The sequence below is a fragment of the Leptonotus elevatus genome, chromosome 10 (assembly GCF_054856555.1).
Source record: "Leptonotus elevatus isolate MCC_2025b chromosome 10, RoL_Lele_1.0, whole genome shotgun sequence".
Lineage (NCBI taxonomy): Eukaryota > Metazoa > Chordata > Actinopteri > Syngnathiformes > Syngnathidae > Leptonotus > Leptonotus elevatus.
In genome coordinates, this window is record NC_141248.1 from 23,547,363 (window position 1) to 23,567,651 (window position 20,289).

At 42.0% G+C, this 20,289-nt stretch overlaps 1 protein-coding gene across 6 annotated transcripts in view; it reads right to left on the reverse strand.

Moving 5' to 3' along the window:
• Window positions 1-6,716: 6,716 nt before the first annotated feature.
• Window positions 6,717-20,289, reverse strand: part of arhgef10la (Rho guanine nucleotide exchange factor (GEF) 10-like a) — a 118,497-nt gene continuing 104,924 nt past the window's right edge. For all 6 annotated transcript variants that reach the window (XM_086086499.1, XM_086086498.1, XM_086086496.1 and 3 more), the window contains 3 exons: window positions 14,701-14,872; window positions 10,498-10,620; window positions 6,717-9,906 (listed from right to left, as the gene is read on the reverse strand). In XM_086086499.1, the coding sequence (XP_085942625.1) occupies window positions 9,356-9,906; window positions 10,498-10,620; window positions 14,701-14,872 (846 nt within the window). In that variant the 3' untranslated portion in view covers window positions 6,717-9,355. The remainder of the gene's footprint in view (window positions 9,907-10,497; window positions 10,621-14,700; window positions 14,873-20,289) is intronic.

Below are 20,289 nucleotides of genomic sequence, written 5' to 3' on the forward strand. Positions count from 1 at the left end.
AAAGGGTTTCGAACTAGGGTTAGGGTTTCAAAGTAGGGTTTTAAACTAGGGTTAGGGTTTCAAAGTAGGGTTTTAAACTAGGGTTAGGGTTTCAAACTCGAGTTGGGCTTTCAGAAAAGGGTTTCGAACTAGGGTTAGGGTTTCAAAGTAGGGTTTTAAACTAGGCTTAGGGTTTCAAACTCGAGTTGGGCTTTCAGAAAAGGGTTTCGAACTAGGGTTAGGGTTTCAAAGTAGGGTTTTAAACTAGGGTTAGGGTTTCAAACTCGAGTTGGGCTTTCAGAAAAGGGTTTCGAACTAGGGTTAGGGTTTCAAAGTAGGGTTTTAAACTAGGGTTAGGGTTTCAAACTCGAGTTGGGCTTTCAGAAAAGGGTTTCGAACTAGGGTTAGGGTTTCAAAGTAGGGTTTTAAACTAGGGTTAGGGTTTCAAACTCGAGTTGGGCTTTCAGAAAAGGGTTTCGAACTAGGGTTAGGGTTTCAAAGTAGGGTTTTAAACTAGGCTTAGGGTTTCAAACTCGAGTTGGGCTTTCAGAAAAGGGTTTCGAACTAGGGTTAGGGTTTCAAAGTAGGGTTTTAAACTAGGGTTAGGGTTTCAAACTCGAGTTGGGCTTTCAGAAAAGGGTTTCGAACTAGGGTTAGGGTTTCAAAGTAGGGTTTTAAACTAGGGTTAGGGTTTCAAACTCGAGTTGGGCTTTCAGAAAAGGGTTTCGAACTAGGGTTAGGGTTTCAAAGTAGGGTTTTAAACTAGGGTTAGGGTTTCAAACTCGAGTTGGGCTTTCAGAAAAGGGTTTCGAACTAGGGTTAGGGTTTCAAAGTAGGGTTTTAAACTAGGGTTAGGGTTTCAAACTCGAGTTGGGCTTTCAGAAAAGGGTTTCGAACTAGGGTTAGGGTTTCAAAGTAGGGTTTTAAACTAGGGTTAGGGTTTCAAACTCGAGTTGGGCTTTCAGAAAAGGGTTTCGAACTAGGGTTAGGGTTTCAAAGTAGGGTTTTAAACTAGGGTTAGGGTTTCAAACTCGAGTTGGGCTTTCAGAAAAGGGTTTCGAACTAGGGTTAGGGTTTCAAAGTAGGGTTTTAAACTAGGGTTAGGGTTTCAAACTCGAGTTGGGCTTTCAGAAAAGGGTTTCGAACTAGGGTTAGGGTTTCAAAGTAGGGTTTTAAACTAGGGTTAGGGTTTCAAACTCGAGTTGGGCTTTCAGAAAAGGGTTTCGAACTAGGGTTAGGGTTTCAAAGTAGGGTTTTAAACTAGGGTTAGGGTTTCAAACTCGAGTTGGGCTTTCAGAAAAGGGTTTCGAACTAGGGTTAGGGTTTCAAAGTAGGGTTTTAAACTAGGGTTAGGGTTTCAAACTCGAGTTGGGCTTTCAGAAAAGGGTTTCGAACTAGGGTTAGGGTTTCAAAGTAGGGTTTTAAACTAGGCTTAGGGTTTCAAACTCGAGTTGGGCTTTCAGAAAAGGGTTTCGAACTAGGGTTAGGGTTTCAAAGTAGGGTTTTAAACTAGGCTTAGGGTTTCAAACTCGAGTTGGGCTTTCAGAAAAGGGTTTCGAACTAGGGTTAGGGTTTCAAAGTAGGGTTTTAAACTAGGCTTAGGGTTTCAAACTCGAGTTGGGCTTTCAGAAAAGGGTTTCGAACTAGGGTTAGGGTTTCAAAGTAGGGTTTTAAACTAGGGTTAGGGTTTCAAACTCGAGTTGGGCTTTCAGAAAAGGGTTTCGAACTAGGGTTAGGGTTTCAAAGTAGGGTTTTAAACTAGGGTTAGGGTTTCAAACTCGAGTTGGGCTTTCAGAAAAGGCTTTCGAACTAGGGTTAGGGTTTCAAAGTAGGGTTTTAAACTAGGGTTAGGGTTTCAAACTCGAGTTGGGCTTTCAGAAAAGGGTTTCGAACTAGGGTTAGGGTTTCAAAGTAGGGTTTTAAACTAGGGTTAGGGTTTCAAACTCGAGTTGGGCTTTCAGAAAAGGCTTTCGAACTAGGGTTAGGGTTTCAAAGTAGGGTTTTAAACTAGGGTTAGGGTTTCAAACTCGAGTTGGGCTTTCAGAAAAGGCTTTCGAACTAGGGTTAGGGTTTCAAAGTAGGGTTTTAAACTAGGGTTAGGGTTTCAAACTCGAGTTGGGCTTTCAGAAAAGGGTTTCGAACTAGGGTTAGGGTTTCAAAGTAGGGTTTTAAACTAGGGTTAGGGTTTCAAACTCGAGTTGGGCTTTCAGAAAAGGCTTTCGAACTAGGGTTAGGGTTTCAAAGTAGGGTTTTAAACTAGGGTTAGGGTTTCAAACTCGAGTTGGGCTTTCAGAAAAGGGTTTCGAACTAGGGTTAGGGTTTCAAAGTAGGGTTTTAAACTAGGGTTAGGGTTTCAAACTCGAGTTGGGCTTTCAGAAAAGGCTTTCGAACTAGGGTTAGGGTTTCAAAGTAGGGTTTTAAACTAGGGTTAGGGTTTCAAACTCGAGTTGGGCTTTCAGAAAAGGCTTTCGAACTAGGGTTAGGGTTTCAAAGTAGGGTTTTAAACTAGGGTTAGGGTTTCAAACTCGAGTTGGGCTTTCAGAAAAGGGTTTCGAACTAGGGTTAGGGTTTCAAAGTAGGGTTTTAAACTAGGGTTAGGGTTTCAAACTCGAGTTGGGCTTTCAGAAAAGGCTTTCGAACTAGGGTTAGGGTTTCAAAGTAGGGTTTTAAACTAGGGTTAGGGTTTCAAACTCGAGTTGGGCTTTCAGAAAAGGGTTTCGAACTAGGGTTAGGGTTTCAAAGTAGGGTTTTAAACTAGGGTTAGGGTTTCAAACTCGAGTCGGGCTTTCAGAAAAGGGTTTCGAACTAGGGTTAGGGTTTCAAAGTAGGGTTTTAAACTAGGGTTAGGGTTTCAAACTCGAGTCGGGCTTTCAGAAAAGGGTTTCGAACTAGGGTTAGGGTTTCAAAGTAGGGTTTTAAACTAGGGTTAGGGTTTCAAACTCGAGTTGGGCTTTCAGAAAAGGCTTTCGAACTAGGGTTAGGGTTTCAAAGTAGGGTTTTAAACTAGGGTTAGGGTTTCAAACTCGAGTTGGGCTTTCAGAAAAGGGTTTCGAACTAGGGTTATGGTTTCAAAGTAGGGTTTTAAACTAGGGTTAGGGTTTCAAACTCGAGTTGGGCTTTCAGAAAAGGGTTTCGAACTAGGGTTAGGGTTTCAAAGTAGGGTTTGAAACTAGGGTTAGGGTTTCAAACTCGAGTTGGGCTTTCAGAAAAGGGTTCTGAACTAGGGTTAGGGTTTCAAAGTAGGGTTTTAAACTAGGGTTAGGGTTTCAAACTCGAGTTGGGCTTTCAGAAAAGGGTTTCGAACTAGGGTTAGGGTTTCAAAGTAGGGTTTTAAACTAGGGTTAGGGTTTCAAACTCGAGTTGGGCTTTCAGAAAAGGGTTTCGAACTAGGGTTAGGGTTTCAAAGTAGGGTTTTAAACTAGGGTTAGGGTTTCAAACTCGAGTTGGGCTTTCAGAAAAGGGTTTCGAACTAGGGTTAGGGTTTCAAAGTAGGGTTTTAAACTAGGGTTAGGGTTTCAGACTCGAGTTGGGCTTTCAGAAAAGGGTTTCGAACTAGGGTTAGGGTTTCAAAGTAGGGTTTTAAACTAGGGTTAGGGTTTCAAAGTAGGGTTTTAAACTAGGGTTAGGGTTTCAAACTCGAGTTGGGCTTTCAGAAAAGGGTTTCGAACTAGGGTTAGGGTTTCAAAGTAGGGTTTTAAACTAGGGTTAGGGTTTCAAACTCGAGTTGGGCTTTCAGAAAAGGGTTTCGAACTAGGGTTAGGGTTTCAAAGTAGGGTTTTAAACTAGGGTTAGGGTTTCAAACTCGAGTTGGGCTTTCAGAAAAGGGTTTCGAACTAGGGTTAGGGTTTCAAAGTAGGGTTTTAAACTAGGGTTAGGGTTTCAGACTCGAGTTGGGCTTTCAGAAAAGGGTTTCGAACTAGGGTTAGGGTTTCAAAGTAGGGTTTTAAACTAGGGTTAGGGTTTCAGACTCGAGTTGGGCTTTCAGAAAAGGGTTTCGAACTAGAGTTAGGGTTTCAAAGTAGGGTTTTAAACTAGGGTTAGGGTTTCAAAGTAGGGCTTTAAATTTGAGTTAACTTTTCAGAGTCGGGTTTTGAACAAGAGTTGGGGTTTCAAAGTAGGATTTTAATATGCTGTTAAGATTTAAATACATCTTCCAACCATCATTCGAAAGCCTAATATGAAGCTAACCTTGCAACCCTCATCCATCCATCCATTTTCTTAACCGCTTGTCCTCACAAGGGTTGCTGGAGCCTATCCCCGCTGGCTTCGGGCAGTAGGTAAGGGTACACCCTGAACTGGTTGCCCGCCAATCGCATAAACCTTTATTTGTAAGTTCACTCCTGGCTCGGAACCCTACTTTGCAACCCTGACATGAACCGCGTGGCTTGATGGAGGATGCCGATAAGCGGTTGCCAGGTGGTCTCGTGGCGACACGCGTGCGCGCGTGTGTGCGCGTGTCGCCCTCATCCTCACATTCTTGTCATGCAAATGAGTGGCAACGTTCTCTTTTGTCGGCCAGCGTTTTCTGCTTCTTCTTTTTTTTTTTATCGCGTCCGCGCTGGCAAGCCTGCGGAAATGAAAGCGGATGCAAATGCGAGCAGCCGCCCGCCTCTTAAGGCGCGCCTGCAGATAAAGCCGGAGGACCTTGAAAAAAACGGCGTCGCTTTGTGCGATTTGTAGTTCAGCCTCGGCTGAGGATCGCCAAACGATGAGCGTTTGGACGAGCAGGTGCAACGCGAGGCTCCGTATTGGGAGATTACGGCTTCATTAGTTGAATGCGTCAAGGATGAAGAAACGGCGTTGGCTGGGAAAAAGTCACACCCACAACGGCTCAAGCGCTTGTTTCTAACTGCACGTGTGTGTGAAAATGACAAAAGAAAGAAACACGAAGCCTAATTTGAAACCCTAACCATAGTTTCAAAACACATTTTAGAACCGAGGTATTGTTTTAAAACCTAGCTTTGAAATGCTAACCCTAGTTTAAAACCTTATTTACAAAACTTAATACTATTTTAAAACCCTACTTTGCAACCCTACCTCTAATTCAAAATCCCACTTTGAAACTTTATTTATAGTTTAAGTTTAAAATCCTATTTGAAACGCTGATTCCTACTTTGAAACCCTAAATCTAGTTTTTATAACTCTCGTATAATTACAAAAAATATTTGAAAATTAAATTTTTGTATAAACTTACAAACTATAGCGAGCAGCTGGAGGAAAATATTGGAATGTTCAGAGTACGTTAGTAAAAAAACAAAAAAAAACAGTAACATATTTAAATTATAATATATAGAGGATATTAACAATTTTGAAGAAAAGTTGCCTTTTGTTTCAAATAAAAGTATTTACGACTGCTGTTGTTAACAATCAATAAATGGCTGATCTTTAATGTGAACTTTTTGTTTGGAGATTTTAAGCTTTCAGCTTTTATCCCTGTTGTTGTTTTTTAGCCAATCTATATTTTTTTATGTAACGTGCATTTGCTTTCCGTATGTCAACTTGAGTTAAGTTTAAGCAGAAAAAGCCAATTATGCGTCTCCTTTTTCGACATCACTTTTATACTTGGAAGACGTAAAAACATCAAAATCTTGTAATTGCTGGGATCTCCTGAACCTTCGCCGCAATTAAAGTCTTGCAAACATGCGGGAGGAAAAAGCACATCATGTTAACAAGCCGCCCGTAATTGCTCGTAAAACAATAAGTTCATTATGGCGGCCGTAAAGGCCGAGGCGCTTTTTGGCGTCGTTTTCCAAACTCCAGGGAAGCAAAAGTGCAAAAAATAAATCCACTTTGCAGTAAAACCGTAACTTGCAAAATGCATTTCATTACAAAGAAAACAAACATCAGTCTGACAACACTTTTTGCGTTCAACAACTTTTCTTTAATGACACAGTGCAGTTAGTAGAAGTTGCCACCTTCCCTCGTATTATTATTACAATTTGTACGTCGCCGCTTGCCGCGTTAATTACTCGCCGCGAGCACACGGTGAGAAAAAGAAGCTCTTGAAATGATGTGCTTTCATTTTGTCATTATTTCTTCGGCCAAATGAACTCACATTCTGCCTCAATAACGCACTTTTGCAGCCACCAGTCATCAGAATGCTTTGAAAATCCAACTCCTTACAAGCGTTTCCCTTAGCAACATCAAATTTGGTGGTCATTGCGTATCAGGAAAAGACCCACAAAAAGTCTCAAGGAGCCACGTGAAGAAAAAAATGCAAGAAGTCGGCCATTTTAGAGTCATTTCCAGAAGTTCTTTAAATAAAAAAAAAAAAAAAAGAATCAGCCCCTGAAAGCCAGTTTGACCGCAGATTAAATTTGGTAGGTTGAGGGGGTCCTAAAAAGCCACGCCGGGAAAGAGACTAGGAGTCTGTCTGCCATTTTGGTTTAAAGAGGAAGTTTTACGGTCAGTTTGAGTTTTCCAGTTTTACGTTAAATTTGAAATTTGGCAGGCATGTCGATCATGCGTAGACCTACAAAAAAAAGTCTTAATAAAGCATGTTTGAAAAGACACTTTCAGAAGTCTTTTATTTGGGCAAATTTAGATGGCTTCAATTAGCAACAAGTTATTTGGTAGACGTGCCGATCATGAGGAGACCCACAAAAGTCCCTCAGGAAGACAAGCTTAAAAAAAACACATTTTGGTCTGAAGCAGCCATTTTAGAAAAATGGGCAACTCTTAACATTTCATTGTTGCAGAACAAGGTGGCAACGCTGGACGACTCGAAAACACAAAAACTCAGCTCCAGCTTTAATTATTATTATTATTATTACAATTTGTATGTACAGTACACATGAGAGGTTAGCAAACAACAAAGAGGTGAAAATACTTCCCAGGCAAACGCCGACATGTTCATGGATGAGATAAGCGGAAGGTCCAATAGCAGCAGTCCGTGTTTGTTTTTTGTTTTTTTACAAAATCATGCATCTTTCATCAGCAGGAATTCAAAGTCCAAACATCTCAGCCAGCGCTGACCACGAGGGTGTCGCGACACACAAAAAATCTGCGCGGATACGTCAGCTATGCGCATTTACATTTAGATGGCAGCCGGCGAGGCGGCTTCTGCGTCGGATTCTCCGAGCAACGATTCCCGCAGATAGATGGATGATGAAAGGATAAGGCGGGAAAGCCTCGCACGTCACCAAGGTTAAGTAAAGACTTGAGGTGCGGACGCTGAGCAGCACGGAACCTTCGCTGTTTCGTCGCAAAAGCTCGGATTTGCCTCGCGGCGCCGCGATTACCCGGCAAGACGGACGGCGGCCGTGACGACTCGTTTCCAGGCGTTTTCACTTCCTGATGAAATGATGATGAAATGATGACGCGTCGACTAAAAGAAAACAAAACACCCGAAGGGCGGACTGCAGCCCAGCAAGTCAAGTCATGAATATCGATATGACAACCCCACGAAGAACGTACAATTCGGAGGAAAAACAGACAACAACATTTTGGGAGAAAAAACTATTAGAATTGTGAGTAGCATCACATTTATACAAGAAATACGATGTATCATTTTCGGGAGTAGTCACATTTTACAAGAGTAACATTTTAGAAGACATTTAAATCAATTAAAAAATCTTTTGGGGGAGGAAAAAGACAGATTTTGAGACCAAATATTACAAACATTTGTACATTTGAAGTCATATTTTAAGAAAAAAAAATTCAAATTTTCAGAAGTAAAAATTTTTCTGGGAGAAAAAATATCAAATTTTGGAGGAAAAAACGGCAACAAAATTGAGAGAAAAGTCACATTTAATGGGAAGAGTAAAAAAAAAAAAGAAGATTTTTGAGAACAACTAAAGTATAAATTTAGAGCGGTCACTTTTTTTAGGTGTAAAATAGCATGGTAGGATGAGGGTTAAAGAAACAGTCATCATTTAATGTCAAGTCACTTTTTTAAAGAGAAAAATAAAAATATTTTGAGGCAAAAAAATTGGGGTCATTTTTTAAGTCTTTTTTTTTTTTTAAGAAAAAAATCTTTAAAAAAAATCAAAAAAAAATTGTGGAAAATTTTCCACATTTTGGGGGGAAAAAGTAAACATTTGGATAAAATTTTTTTTTTTTAAGTCTATTAAATCAGAATATTACGAGAATAAAGTCATTAGTGCTAAAGTTGTCATTATAAGAGTTAACGTGAGAGTCGTGACGGATCTCTAACGGCAAGTCTGACACGAGCTTTCTCTCTCAAGTCCTGCCATAAATTCATGCTGTCAGCACATCATTAAATAAAAGTACACAACACTCACAATAAAAGGTGTAAAAAAAAAAGAAGAAAAAAAGTATGATTCTCCTCAGCCCCAAACCATTTTGGAGAAATGAAAGAAGAAAAGCACGAGTATTGTCAGTCCTTATTTCTTGACTTGTCCCCCCCCCAAGGTTGTGGGCACACAATTGCCTAAAGCAAACATCCGTCATTAAAAATGCTCATGCAGCCCTTAAGTCGAGATGCATTGATCGGTGCAGAAACGTGCCAAGAAAACGTTCTCCACATGAGTACACTTGATGCAAGGCAAAATAGATTTTCATTCATGGACCTTATGAGGTGTCCCATTAACGTCGATGAGTCATGCGGTGTAAACTTCAAGAGGTCGACTGCTTTCCTGCAGGCATCTTGGAGTATCCTGACAACCAATCAGAGATGAGCTTCTGGAGGCGGGACAACACTGAAAAGTACGAAGGAGTATTTGGGAGAAAGGTGGAATCTTAGATGAAGAAAAAGAGTTATTACTATTAAGGTATTTATATATTTTTTTAGAAAAAAGTTGCTTTTTTTCTAATTTTCTATTTTGAAAAAAAAAAAAACAAGGCCCCCAAACTCTTTCATTATAAATAAACGTTCATTAGCTCGACACTGACGACGAAGTGCTACATGCTCAAACAATCTTCCTGGACACCAATGTAAAAAAAAAAAAAAAAAAAGCATTAAAAAATGTGCATCAAGGTTGAGCTCGTTTGTTTAGTGGTCATTGATCAGCCACTGCAAGCAGCTGTGAGGATGAGGAAGAAGCTAAGCTAACGTGTAGCATGATGAAGAAGTGGTGCCAAATATGGCAAAATGTGGCATCGACGTCACAACGGCTTAAATAGTGTGATGGGAAGCGTTTGGCATTGTTCCACTCCTGTCCTGCAGGGGGCGCTGACGCAGCTTTCACTTGCTGCCAGGGATTCTCTTGCGCCTTCTTTTTATTTTTTTTAGATATGCTCTCTTGGGGATTACTTGTTATTGTAGGAGTGGTCGACTATTTTGGAACAATTCTCCTATTGGTGGAAAAGCTAAAAAAGAAAAGAAAAAAGATGAAGCGCTTCCCTTGTGACCTCCGCATCGTTCCCGCCATGACGCCAAGCATCCCATCCATCCGGAAAGCGACGTCGTTATAAATTACACCGTCAACGGCAGTTGCCAAACCAGGAGGACGTTCTCGGCGGGCTCCGCGGCCGTCCGGGGCCCGGCGGCCGCCCCCTCCCGCAGCCTCCGGAACCCGCGGCCCCCGGAGACGACGGCGGCCGAGACCACCCTGTCTCGGCCCCTGCCGTCCTTCTCGGAGGGCCGTCCCCGCACCCACGTCTCGGGGTCGTCGCTGAGCTCGTAGATGGAGCCGTCCTCCACGCTGTGCTCCAGAGACTCCAGGGACGAGTCGGACGCCTCGTCGCCCGCCGCCGTGAGCGGGCGTCCGGGCAGCCCCGAGGTGGAGCGCAGCTTGTAGCGCAGCAGGACGCCGCGGCCGCCGGCTCGGGCCCGGGCCCGGCCCTCGCCCGGGTGCTGCAGGGATTCCTGGGAGGAGGTGTCGCTGGGGTCCTCGCCCCCGCACGCCGAGTCGGGCCCGTCCGCCACCGAGTCCCTCTTGAGGAGGTCCGGGGACAAGGTGCTGGTGATGGCCGCCAGGAAGTCCACCGGCCCGCAGTGGCCGTTCAGAGAGATCCGGCCTTTTCCTGGGGGAGGTCAACACATTCCAATGAGGAGCCTACCTCGGCCATTTTGTCACTTTTTTTGTGATTTTAAGACTAATCTGTTGTTTGGGGGGATTTTTCATGTTAATTAGGGAAGGACAAAGAATTATCTTAAATTCTGACTGTATGATAATTATAAGCAAATAATGCACCATGTTTATTTTCTTCTTTTTGGGATAAACACATTTACAGTGAGCAAAAATATCACAATATCAGGTATTAAAAATACAGACCAAATTGTGTTTAAAAATATATATATATTTTGGTAAATAAAAAAATGTAATTTTCTCCATTGAACATAATCTGTTTTGTTTAAAAAAAATATATATATATTTGTAACATTATAAAATGTAATTAAATAAATGAATTAAAAAAATAAACATTAACATTCTTCTTCAGTTTTATTATTCATAGCACGTCACTCACTCATGAACTGTTTTCAGAACAGACCTGGTCTACTCGCACGTTATTGGGGAAATGATTCTTTCGAAATGATCCAATATATTGTATATTGGCAACTATTGTTTTAGGAACGAGCCGTTCTTTTTCAGAAGTGAGTTTTATTTTGAAAACCTGTGATTTTAGGTATTCCCTCCAGTTTGGGAACCGGCAGGGTGACGATGAGGCCTTGGGCGGTGCCGACCCACAACAGTCCTTGACAGATGAGCAGGCTGGTGACTCGCATGTTCTCCTGAGCTGAAACATCAAAAGAAAAAAACTATCACAATCAGAGAAAAAAAAAAGAAGATCACAACAATGCCGCGGCACATTGCTCCGGTTTTTATTTATGATTTGAATAGTCGTGTAAAATACTGCCCAAGACACGCTTAGGACCGCCCCCCTCATTTGAATAACATTTCCTCCTGACAGATTATTTATAGATATATATATATATATATATATATATTTATTGTTGGTTTTTTTTGTATTTATTTTTGAAGTATATTTTTTATATCCGTGTTTATTTCCACTTTTCCCCCCCATTTATTTAGCCATGTGTTTATTTTTTAATTTGGGCAGTTCTGGTCCTACAATGACCATCACGACTATCACTGCTAGTACGACTCCTGATAATAACGCTACTAACTACGACTATCTCATCTGCTGTCCGATTATCAGCGCCACCATTGCTAAAATGTACGACTGCTGCATCCACAGTAAAAATGCGTCTAAATTATTTATACGAAATAGATCGAAATAAAACAATAAAGGCAACAAATGGAAATGTTTTGCAATAGCGGCGGGAGCGCAAATGAGAGGAAACGACATCGTTTTCAACGCCACACACTTGAAATCCTTTACCCCCAAAATGTTATTAGCACTTCTTCAACCTTGAAAGCGCAACATTAAACACGTCACACAACAGCAAGCGCTGAATTCTATTAGCCATCAAAGTCTTTTGTTTTATATACTTCGAACCCCCTCCAAATGACAATGGAAAGGTTCACATTTGTTTCGGGCTCAAGTGGGAACTTGCATCATCACATGTGGTCCGATGTCGTGCGCGTGTGTCTGTGTGTGTTCTGCCGCCCAGCGAGATAATTGCGCACTCGAGCTGTATTATTATCCATCGGCTTTCAAGCCGCTAACAAACGGCTGAAAAACATCGTTTGTATCCGCTTTATTTTCTGCATTTCCTGCTGTCGGGTCCCGATTATCTATAGCCACGTGGAGCATAATGCCCGTAATTAAACCGCGCCGACGCTCGTATGATTGCAAGACAAAAGACAATGACTATTTACACTTGTGACTTTTTTTTTGTTTTTGTTTTTTTGCCGGCCCGCACACAATGAACGTAAATGTGTTAACACACGCCGAGTCGATCATGCGTATAAATTGCAAGCTCAAAATCGATGTGCCAGATATGTGCCTTTAAGAGGCGGGGCCTGGTGGAGTGGTGTGTGTGTGTGTGTGAGTGTCTGCGAGTGAGCTGAAAATGTGGCTCTCCTTTCCCAAATGCAAGGGCATCTACAGTATGTCAAAATGAGTGCATTCATTTTGAGTTAATTTAAAGTTCCTTAAAAGCCGCTCATTTTTTTCCCTTACTTGGAAAGCCTGGACTGGGAGAATTCCAGTCGCAACGCAGCAGACAAAATTCTGCAGCAATGAATTTAATAATAATGCATATACTTGTGGAGACGGGGGTCAAGTTGCATTTTACAATTTTAAAAATGTGCAGAATTTCACAAGTTACTTCATAATAATAAAGATTAGATAGATCTTAATATTAAAGGGAAATGCACTGAGCTGTCACCAACGTCTTACAAATGCAATTATGCCATCTAGGGGCAGAAAAATGACCAACACAAATCAATATCATACTATTTTTTTTACAGTACAGTACATCTCAATTATAACTAAATTTTATGAATTATTATGAAATTACTTTATCAATGACTAAAAGATGCAGATCAACAAGAGTATGAAAACTTAGTAAAAAAAAACATTTTATTGTAAATTTAGATCAGATAGAAAACTTGCAATTAATCGAGAGTTAATTATTGGAGTCATGCGATTAATTACGATGAAAGATTTAACGATAGCTACAAACTATAGATTTCCAAAATTGCATTATTTAAAGTCTAGACAATTTCTATAGCCATTTATAGCAATTTTCAAGGCAGCATCAATTACTTGCAGGTTTGTGGCAGGGCTTGGGCTCTAACCGTAAACATCTGCGATTTGTGTTGTTTGTGTTGCGCACTGTTAAATAGAGACAGCTACGTTAGCTTCTCACGCTAGCCGCTACCTTGTCGAGCAAACATATGCTTTGTCACGCATGATGAAGAAGTGACCTACGCCCTTCGATTTGGACCGGAACAGGAAATGGATTTTTTCTTTGACATACTGTAAAAAGAACACCATATGAAGACGTAGAATGCTACGTTAGCTTCTTGCGCTAGCCACCGAGTAGCTAGTTGTGCATCATGTGGGCGCCCTGCAGGAGAGCACTGGTACTGCACCAGCCAATCCTCTTTTCTTGTTTGCTGACCTGGAAAGACTTTATTGTCCCCCCCCCCCCCCTGCCCTCCTCCCCCTCGTACCTGAGACGCGTCGGCGAGAAAACCCCCAGGTCGGCCATTTCCTCATCAGGACATTTTTTGTAGTCTCACCGAAAAGACAAGATGGAGGATCTTCCTCTGGGGCAATGCAATGGCACATCAACGGACTATATAACGATATATTCATTGGAGAGTGAATGTTAAAATGTGACACACACATGAAGAAATATTTTGGTTTTACTTGAAAAATGAGTAAAACTGCTTTAGAATTAGTCGAATATTGGACATGACGAATCTGTAATCTCTCGACACACATCGAAATTTGTCATTAGCCAACTCGAAGTTTGCTGTTGGTGTCATCCGCCACTTCTTGCCCCAACAACGCGCAAACTTTGCCATAAATATTTCATGGTTGCCGAGCAGAGAGAAGGCGCTCGGCGGGTTACGCGTGGCATCTTAAACGGACGGCAGCCAAAAAGAAAGGGTGCGAGCGGGAGCAGCGAGCAGCGAGCAGCGAGTGAGGATTTACAGCTGAGCGGCTGAGATGAAAGCAGCGAGCGGGAAAAAAAAAAGTAGGACAAACACGGAGCATCGCATTAACGCAAAGGAAGCGCGTGTTTGGAAACGTAAGCGGGAGCGCGCGGGAGGCGCGGGAGACGCTCGTCAGGTGTTTGCGCTCAAGCCCCCCCCCCCCGAGGACGGCCTTCTTTCAGTGTTGCCGTTTCCGCGTCTCCCAGGTGACGCTTTCATTCGTATTAATCCCCCGGCTTTCACCCCCGTGGCTGCGCCGTGTGTCTCGGGCGCTTACTTATTCATGTGGCTCCTCCGCGTGCAGGAGCAGTCGGGGCAACTTGAACGAGACGGGAATATCATTGTGGGCATCCTCAGCGGCGGGGGGCCTGCGTTTGCTACTTGGACCCGACGTCAATGACAGAAATCAACGATACGTTACAAAAACGCATGCTAGCTAGAGGTGGCAAATCCAGGTCCAGAAAGTAGAAACCCTGCCACAGTTTGGCTTTAGCCCCAGATGCTAGCTAGCTAGCTCCCACGATGCTCGTTTACTTGCTAGGGAGCTAGCTAGCTAGCATCAGGGGCTAAAGCCAAACTGCTGTGGCAGGGTTTTTACTTTCTGGAACTGGATTTGCCACCTCTGCATGGAGCTGTGCCACGTACAGATAACATTTTAAAGATTATTTATCTAATGACATGACAAAAGCACTTCAATAAAATACATTATCATCCGTATGGAGATGATGATTAAATGTATTGTGTGACGATGACAAAAACTTGCTCTGACCAACCAGGATGGAAAATTGTGAACCTGAAAACAGATCCATTGCTAATAGGGGTTTTTCCTGCATACAAAATTGGGAGGCGGCCCCCTCGGCCTAATTTCAGGCCACCTTCTGGTTGTAAAATCATTCCATCCATCCATCCATCCATTTTCTGTACCGCTTGTCCTCACAAGGGTCGCGGGAATTGCTGGAGCCTATCCCAGCTGGCTTCGGGCAGTAGGCGGGGTACACCCTGAACTGGTTGCCAGCCAATCGCAGGGCATGTAAAATCATTGACTTCCTCAAAACGGTTATTATCTGACCAGGTGTCATTTTTGACTACAAGTCGCTCCTAAAATCTTTGAGCCATGAAATGGATTTAAATTGTTCCGATTTTTCAACTCCCTCTATTTATAGCTTTTTCAAAGATGAGCGCGTATTTTTCAAGGCGACGAGGGGGGCGTCATGAGTGAAGGTGAAACGGTGCAGATATTTACCGGCGTTGAGCAACGTGGAGCGCGCGGAGATGTTTATCTCCTGCAGCAGCTCAAGCGTCTCGGTGTGAAAGAGACGGATGGACGAGCCCTCCGAGAACGCCATCCACACGCCGCCGCCGGCGCCGGCCACGTGTGCCACGCTAACCATCGGGTCGGGGTGAACCTCCAGTTTCTGCAACACGCAGAACAGCTGTTATAGAAAGACACACACGTCGGGCACAACGAAAAGTCAAAGTTAAATACAACTAAAACTGAAAGCTATTTTTTGCAGCAATATTGTTTATTCTATGATAAATGGGCTCGACACCCCCAGGTGAGTCATTTGGTAGCAATCAGACCCAAAACCTGACCAAAATGGCTTCCGGGACTTCATAAAATAAAAAAATAAAAAATCTTTTGGATAAGTTTGTCTTTGAAGGAATCCTTGAAATGGCAGCTTCCAATCAAAATTTGCTGTCTTTTTAAGCATGTGTTCAAGAGTTTTCGTGGATCTACTTGCGATATACGTTCCTACAAAATGTCATGTTTTTAGGTTAAACTCAATGCTGGGGTTTTTAATTTAAGGGATTCCTGAAAATGCCTCAATTGGCTCTAAGATGGCCGCTTCAAACTAAATTAGCAGACTTCCAGTGAGAGCTTCTTGACACTTTTTTTTGTGGGTCTACTAATAATAGACATATCTAAAAAAATGTCATGTTACAGAATTAAATTATTCTTTATTTTTTATCATTGGAGGAGCTGGAAATCAAACCAAAATGGCAGACTTCCTGTTTCTTTCCAGGCATGGCTTCTTGAGACGTTTTTGTGGGTCTACTAATCACGATAGACGTGCCTGCCAAATTTCATGCTGCTGGATGAAAATGGCTTCCAAGGTTGAATAACAAAAGGTGACCCCAAAATAGCTGTTTCAAACCAAAATGGCGGACTTCCTGTATATTCTCAGGCATGGCTTCTTGAGACTTTTTTGTGGGTCTACTCATGATCGACATGTCTACTAAATTTCATGTTACGGAATGAATTTTCAGAAATGTTTAATGTTTGTCATTGAAAGAGCTGGAAATGCCTGAAACTTCAAACCAAAATGGCGGACTTCCTGTATATTCTCAGGCATGGCTTCTTGAGACTTTTTTGTGGGTCTACTCATGATCGACATGTCTACTAAATTTCATGTTACGGAATGAATTTTCAGAAATGTTTAATGTTTGTCATTGAAAGAGCTGGAAATGCCTGAAACTTCAAACCAAAATGGCGGACTTCCTGTGTTTTTTCAGGCATGGCTTCTTGAGACGTTTTTGTGCGTCTAATCATGATAGACCGGCCTGCCAAATTTCACGTTGCTAGATGAAAATGGCTTCCAAGGCTGAATTGATGACCAAAAAATGGCTTCTCCAAACCAAAATGGCCGACTTTCGGCATCTTTTCAGGCATGGCTTCTTGAGAAGTGTTTACAAAAATCGAGTGCTGTCAAAGTTAAAGCTTTAACTTTGACAGCACCAAAATGTGCACTCCACGATCAAGATGATGCTAACAACAAGTTAGCCTCGCCGTTGTGCAGTTGAACGCGGCATCCGACGGCGGCGGCGCCATGTTTTTGCGCTCACTTTCACCGTCTCCTCCAGCGCACGCACGCACTCGGGGCGCTCGTGTTTAATGAGCAGCTGGAAAACAAACGCAATTATCCTTATCGTGACAACACAAGCAGCCCTTGCGGTCGGCGCCGTGACAAGGCCCCGCTGTGGGGTGTCATCTCAGCGCTCGCATCGCTGTCAGCACGACGGCCGCGCAATTAAGGGGGTGAAAAGGAGCGAGGCGAGACGAGAACGCCGACATCACATGTGCGCCGCGCCGACAGGGATTAGCACCTGTTTGGGCGCCCTTGCCGGCGGCCGCTTCTTTGTTTGAAACGCCGGCTTTGATGTGTTTTCTCTTCTAATTGGCTCCTCAGTAGTGGGCGGCGGCTCGGGCTAACAGCGCGCGCGCGCGGGCGGCTCAAGAGCAAACAGACACAAAAAACAAAAACAAAAAACCTTGATGTGCGCTATGGAGACGATTGCTAAACAAGAGGCTTGCGGATGAAGGAAACGACGTCTGATGGCGACTTGAATGTGGAGCGATTAACAGTCCAAATTGTACGGACAAGCTACTATCATAAAGTATTCAAATATATAAAGTAGGGCGTTCATTTTTTTTAATGCGCTATTTATAACCGTTTGTTACTGGGGGAATTCAAGTCACAACGCAGCAGACGCGTCCACATCAAAATTTAGCAGTCATAAAATGTCATCATTTTTGTGGAGAAATTATATACAATTTTAAAGATATGCACAATTTCACAATGTACTTCATGCTAAAGATTAGATAGCTCTTAATATGAAAAAAAGCTGTCACCAATGTCTTACAAATGCAATTATGCCATCTAGTGGCAGAAAATGACCAACACCAATCAGTATCGCACTTTATTTTGACTAAATGTTATGAATTATTATGAAATTATGCAGCCATTTTTCTATGAGTTTAACTTTTTTTTTTTTTACCACTTTTATGTTAACAAGAGTATGAAAACCTGTACATTTAGAAAAAATATAACATTCGTGATTTATCGGGAGTAAAGTATTGAAGTCATGCGATTAATTACGATTACAACTTTTAATAGCCCGACACCCCTAATATAAGTAATAAGTATTGGGATGTGGCTGTTCCACATACAGGGTGCGAAAAATCCCATTTTCAAATTTGGTAGGCATGTCTTTCATGAGTAGACTCACAAAAAAAGTCTCACGAACCCCTGCCAGAAAAGACACAGGAAGGAACATTTTAGACTCACATTAAGCATTTGCAGCTGTCCTGCAAAGATTAATTCATCCAAAGGATTTTTTTTTAAATGATGCCCCAGAAGCCAGTTTCACTTGGCATTATGAAATGTAGGCCCGTCTATCATGAGTAGCCACAAAAAAAGTGTCTCGGGCGGGCCCATGTAAGAAAAAAAAAACATGGGACTGAAAGTCTGCCATTTTGTTTTGAAGCAGCCATTTTAGGTTCATTTTGTCAATTTACAGATGTTCCTCAAAAACAAAGCAGTGGCCCTTAAATAAGAGCTTATTTGTGGTCCCTAAACTGTTAAGGCCCTCTTCACACTGCACTTAGTGCTGTAGGCAGTCGGCCAGCCCAGTCATTGTGTACGTGCGGAACATTTTTTTATTAGGGTCAGTCCGTATATCGGGACGTGTCGCCATGCCAGCAACACGCAGCCAACCTGTTACTGGGTTCGCAGCCGTGAGCACAAAATTGGAATTTTTACTTTTGTTTCTTTTTTTTATTATTATTATTATTATTATTATTTTTATTTATTTTTTACTTTTGTTTCTGGAGCAGTGCGCAAACTGCGCCTCTCGTTGCCAGCAGTTGGAGCATATATTATACAAAAAAGGCCGTGCTCAAAGTTCACTGCTAAAAGAAAAAGGGCACAGCAAAAATGTAAAAATTTCAACCAAGGAATGAATCCCCCTAAAAATTTGCATTCATTTGCCCTCCAACCAACGTTAAGAACAACGCGCTTCTTATTCCAGGAGAGTTCAACAGCGATGAACATTTCCAATTTGAAACTAGGATTTTTGAAGACATTTCTTTAAAATTCAGAGGCAAGAACAACAAAAATTGTCATATCAAGCTGCAAGCGAGATTCTTGCCCTTCTAATACATAAACAAGGACATCCGTGGTGTGTGCGTGTGCATTCATTTGACATTTTTAGGTGTAAAAAATGATCAAAGAATGTAAGACTGAAGTGAATGTTTGATAGCAAACAAAACGACAGCTAAAATGAAGCAAATGGCCCTCTCAGCTGTATTCAACAATTTATTTGATATTTGAAATGGTCACAACGGAAACATTTAATTTTAGTTCATGTTTTTGTTGTTTTCAATTAATGAATTCACTCGCAGTCATTTTGACTGAAGCAACCCCCTTCGCTCCCCCCGGCTGTTTTACTGGATTTTGACTGATTTTGCAAGGCCCACGGAATATTGTGTTCTATTGCTATAAAAACATGGAACCTACCAAAAGAAAAAATTTAGTCTCTTCTTTCATCAGGAAAAAAGTACATTTGTATTTTGTTTCCATTTTGCAGCAATTAGTATTAGAATATTTCATCATTATTCACAAACCTATTTAAACACTGGCAAAAAGAGCTTGTATGCAAAATGGCCCTGGTTGATCTCTTTTACTCTGCTGCCACCTGCTGGCCGTTTTTTGTAATAACTACCTTTGCTTTAAGTGACCTCTTCAGGTCGGAGGCTGCACCAAAGCCGTCTGTATGCTCTAGCATAAAAAAAAATAAAAAATTTAAAATAAAAAAACAATTAAAAAAAACTTTTAAATACGTTTTTTGGAGTGGAGGACAAAGTATTAAAAAAAATGTATTTATATTTTTGAGGAGCAATGAGATGTTCTGAATATTACAGTATCGCACATGACCTGAAAAACAAGGACATCCGTGGTGTGTGTGTGGCCCCGGTTGATCTCTTTTACTCTGCTGCCACCTGCTGGCCGTTTTTTTGTAATAACTACCTTTGCTTTAAGTGACCTCTTCAGGTCGGAGGCGGCACCAAAGCCGTCTGCATGCTCTAGCATAAAAAATAAATAAATTAATTAAATTAAAAAAATATTAAAAAAAACTTTTAAATACGTTTTTGGAGTGGAGGACAAAGTATTTAAAAAATGTATTTATATTTTTGGTGAGCAATGAGATGTTCTGAATATTACAGTATCGCATATGACCTGAAAGACCTTGCTAGAGTTTTTTTTTTCAGCTGTTACGTTGCCAAAACTCTCATCAGAATAGTAGCTTCGACTGCGTGAATCCACTTGACAAGTTACATCACAAGCAACTCAAAAACATTCACCATTTCTAATGAAACCTTTTGCAAGCTTGAACGCCAGCCAGCTCTGTGATTGACAGCAGATTCCCTCCAATGGAAGGTCCCGACCGGTGAGACAACTTTGGACAGATGTCCGAGCGTGTCAAATATGAAGTAGCGCGCGCGCGAGCGGCGATGATGAGGCGGTCAGTCAAGGTTGGCGGCGGCGGCGACAACAACAGCAGCTCCTCAAAACTCAGCGGCCGCAGACACGACAACGGGTCTGAACAGCTCATTAGTCTGCGGTCACGCCGGGTGGCGAGGTGTCCTCCGCTAAGGATGAGTCAAGTAATGGGAAGAGGAAGGAACAAGGTCTGGCAGTCGCTATCGATCAGAGTCGGAGCGTCCGCAAAACGTTCGGCTTGGTTAGCGCTTTCGTACCACAAAGTAGCCGGAGAACTCCGTGACGGTCTGTGTTTGTTTAAGAGAAGAAGAAAAAAATTCACAGAAGACGTCAAGCCAGAATTTCTTCTGATTCTGTGATAGACTGATTTTATTTTTGGCTATCAGTAGTCAAGGAGACTAATAAACCAACCAAATAAGTCAACGATGGGTCAGAAATGGGCCCACCCTCTACTTGACAACTTTGAGTCAAAAAATGGGTCTTTAGTGTAAAACAACTCACACAAATTGGTCAGATCCTTGACTTGGGTCAAAAAATGGGGTCATTTTGTA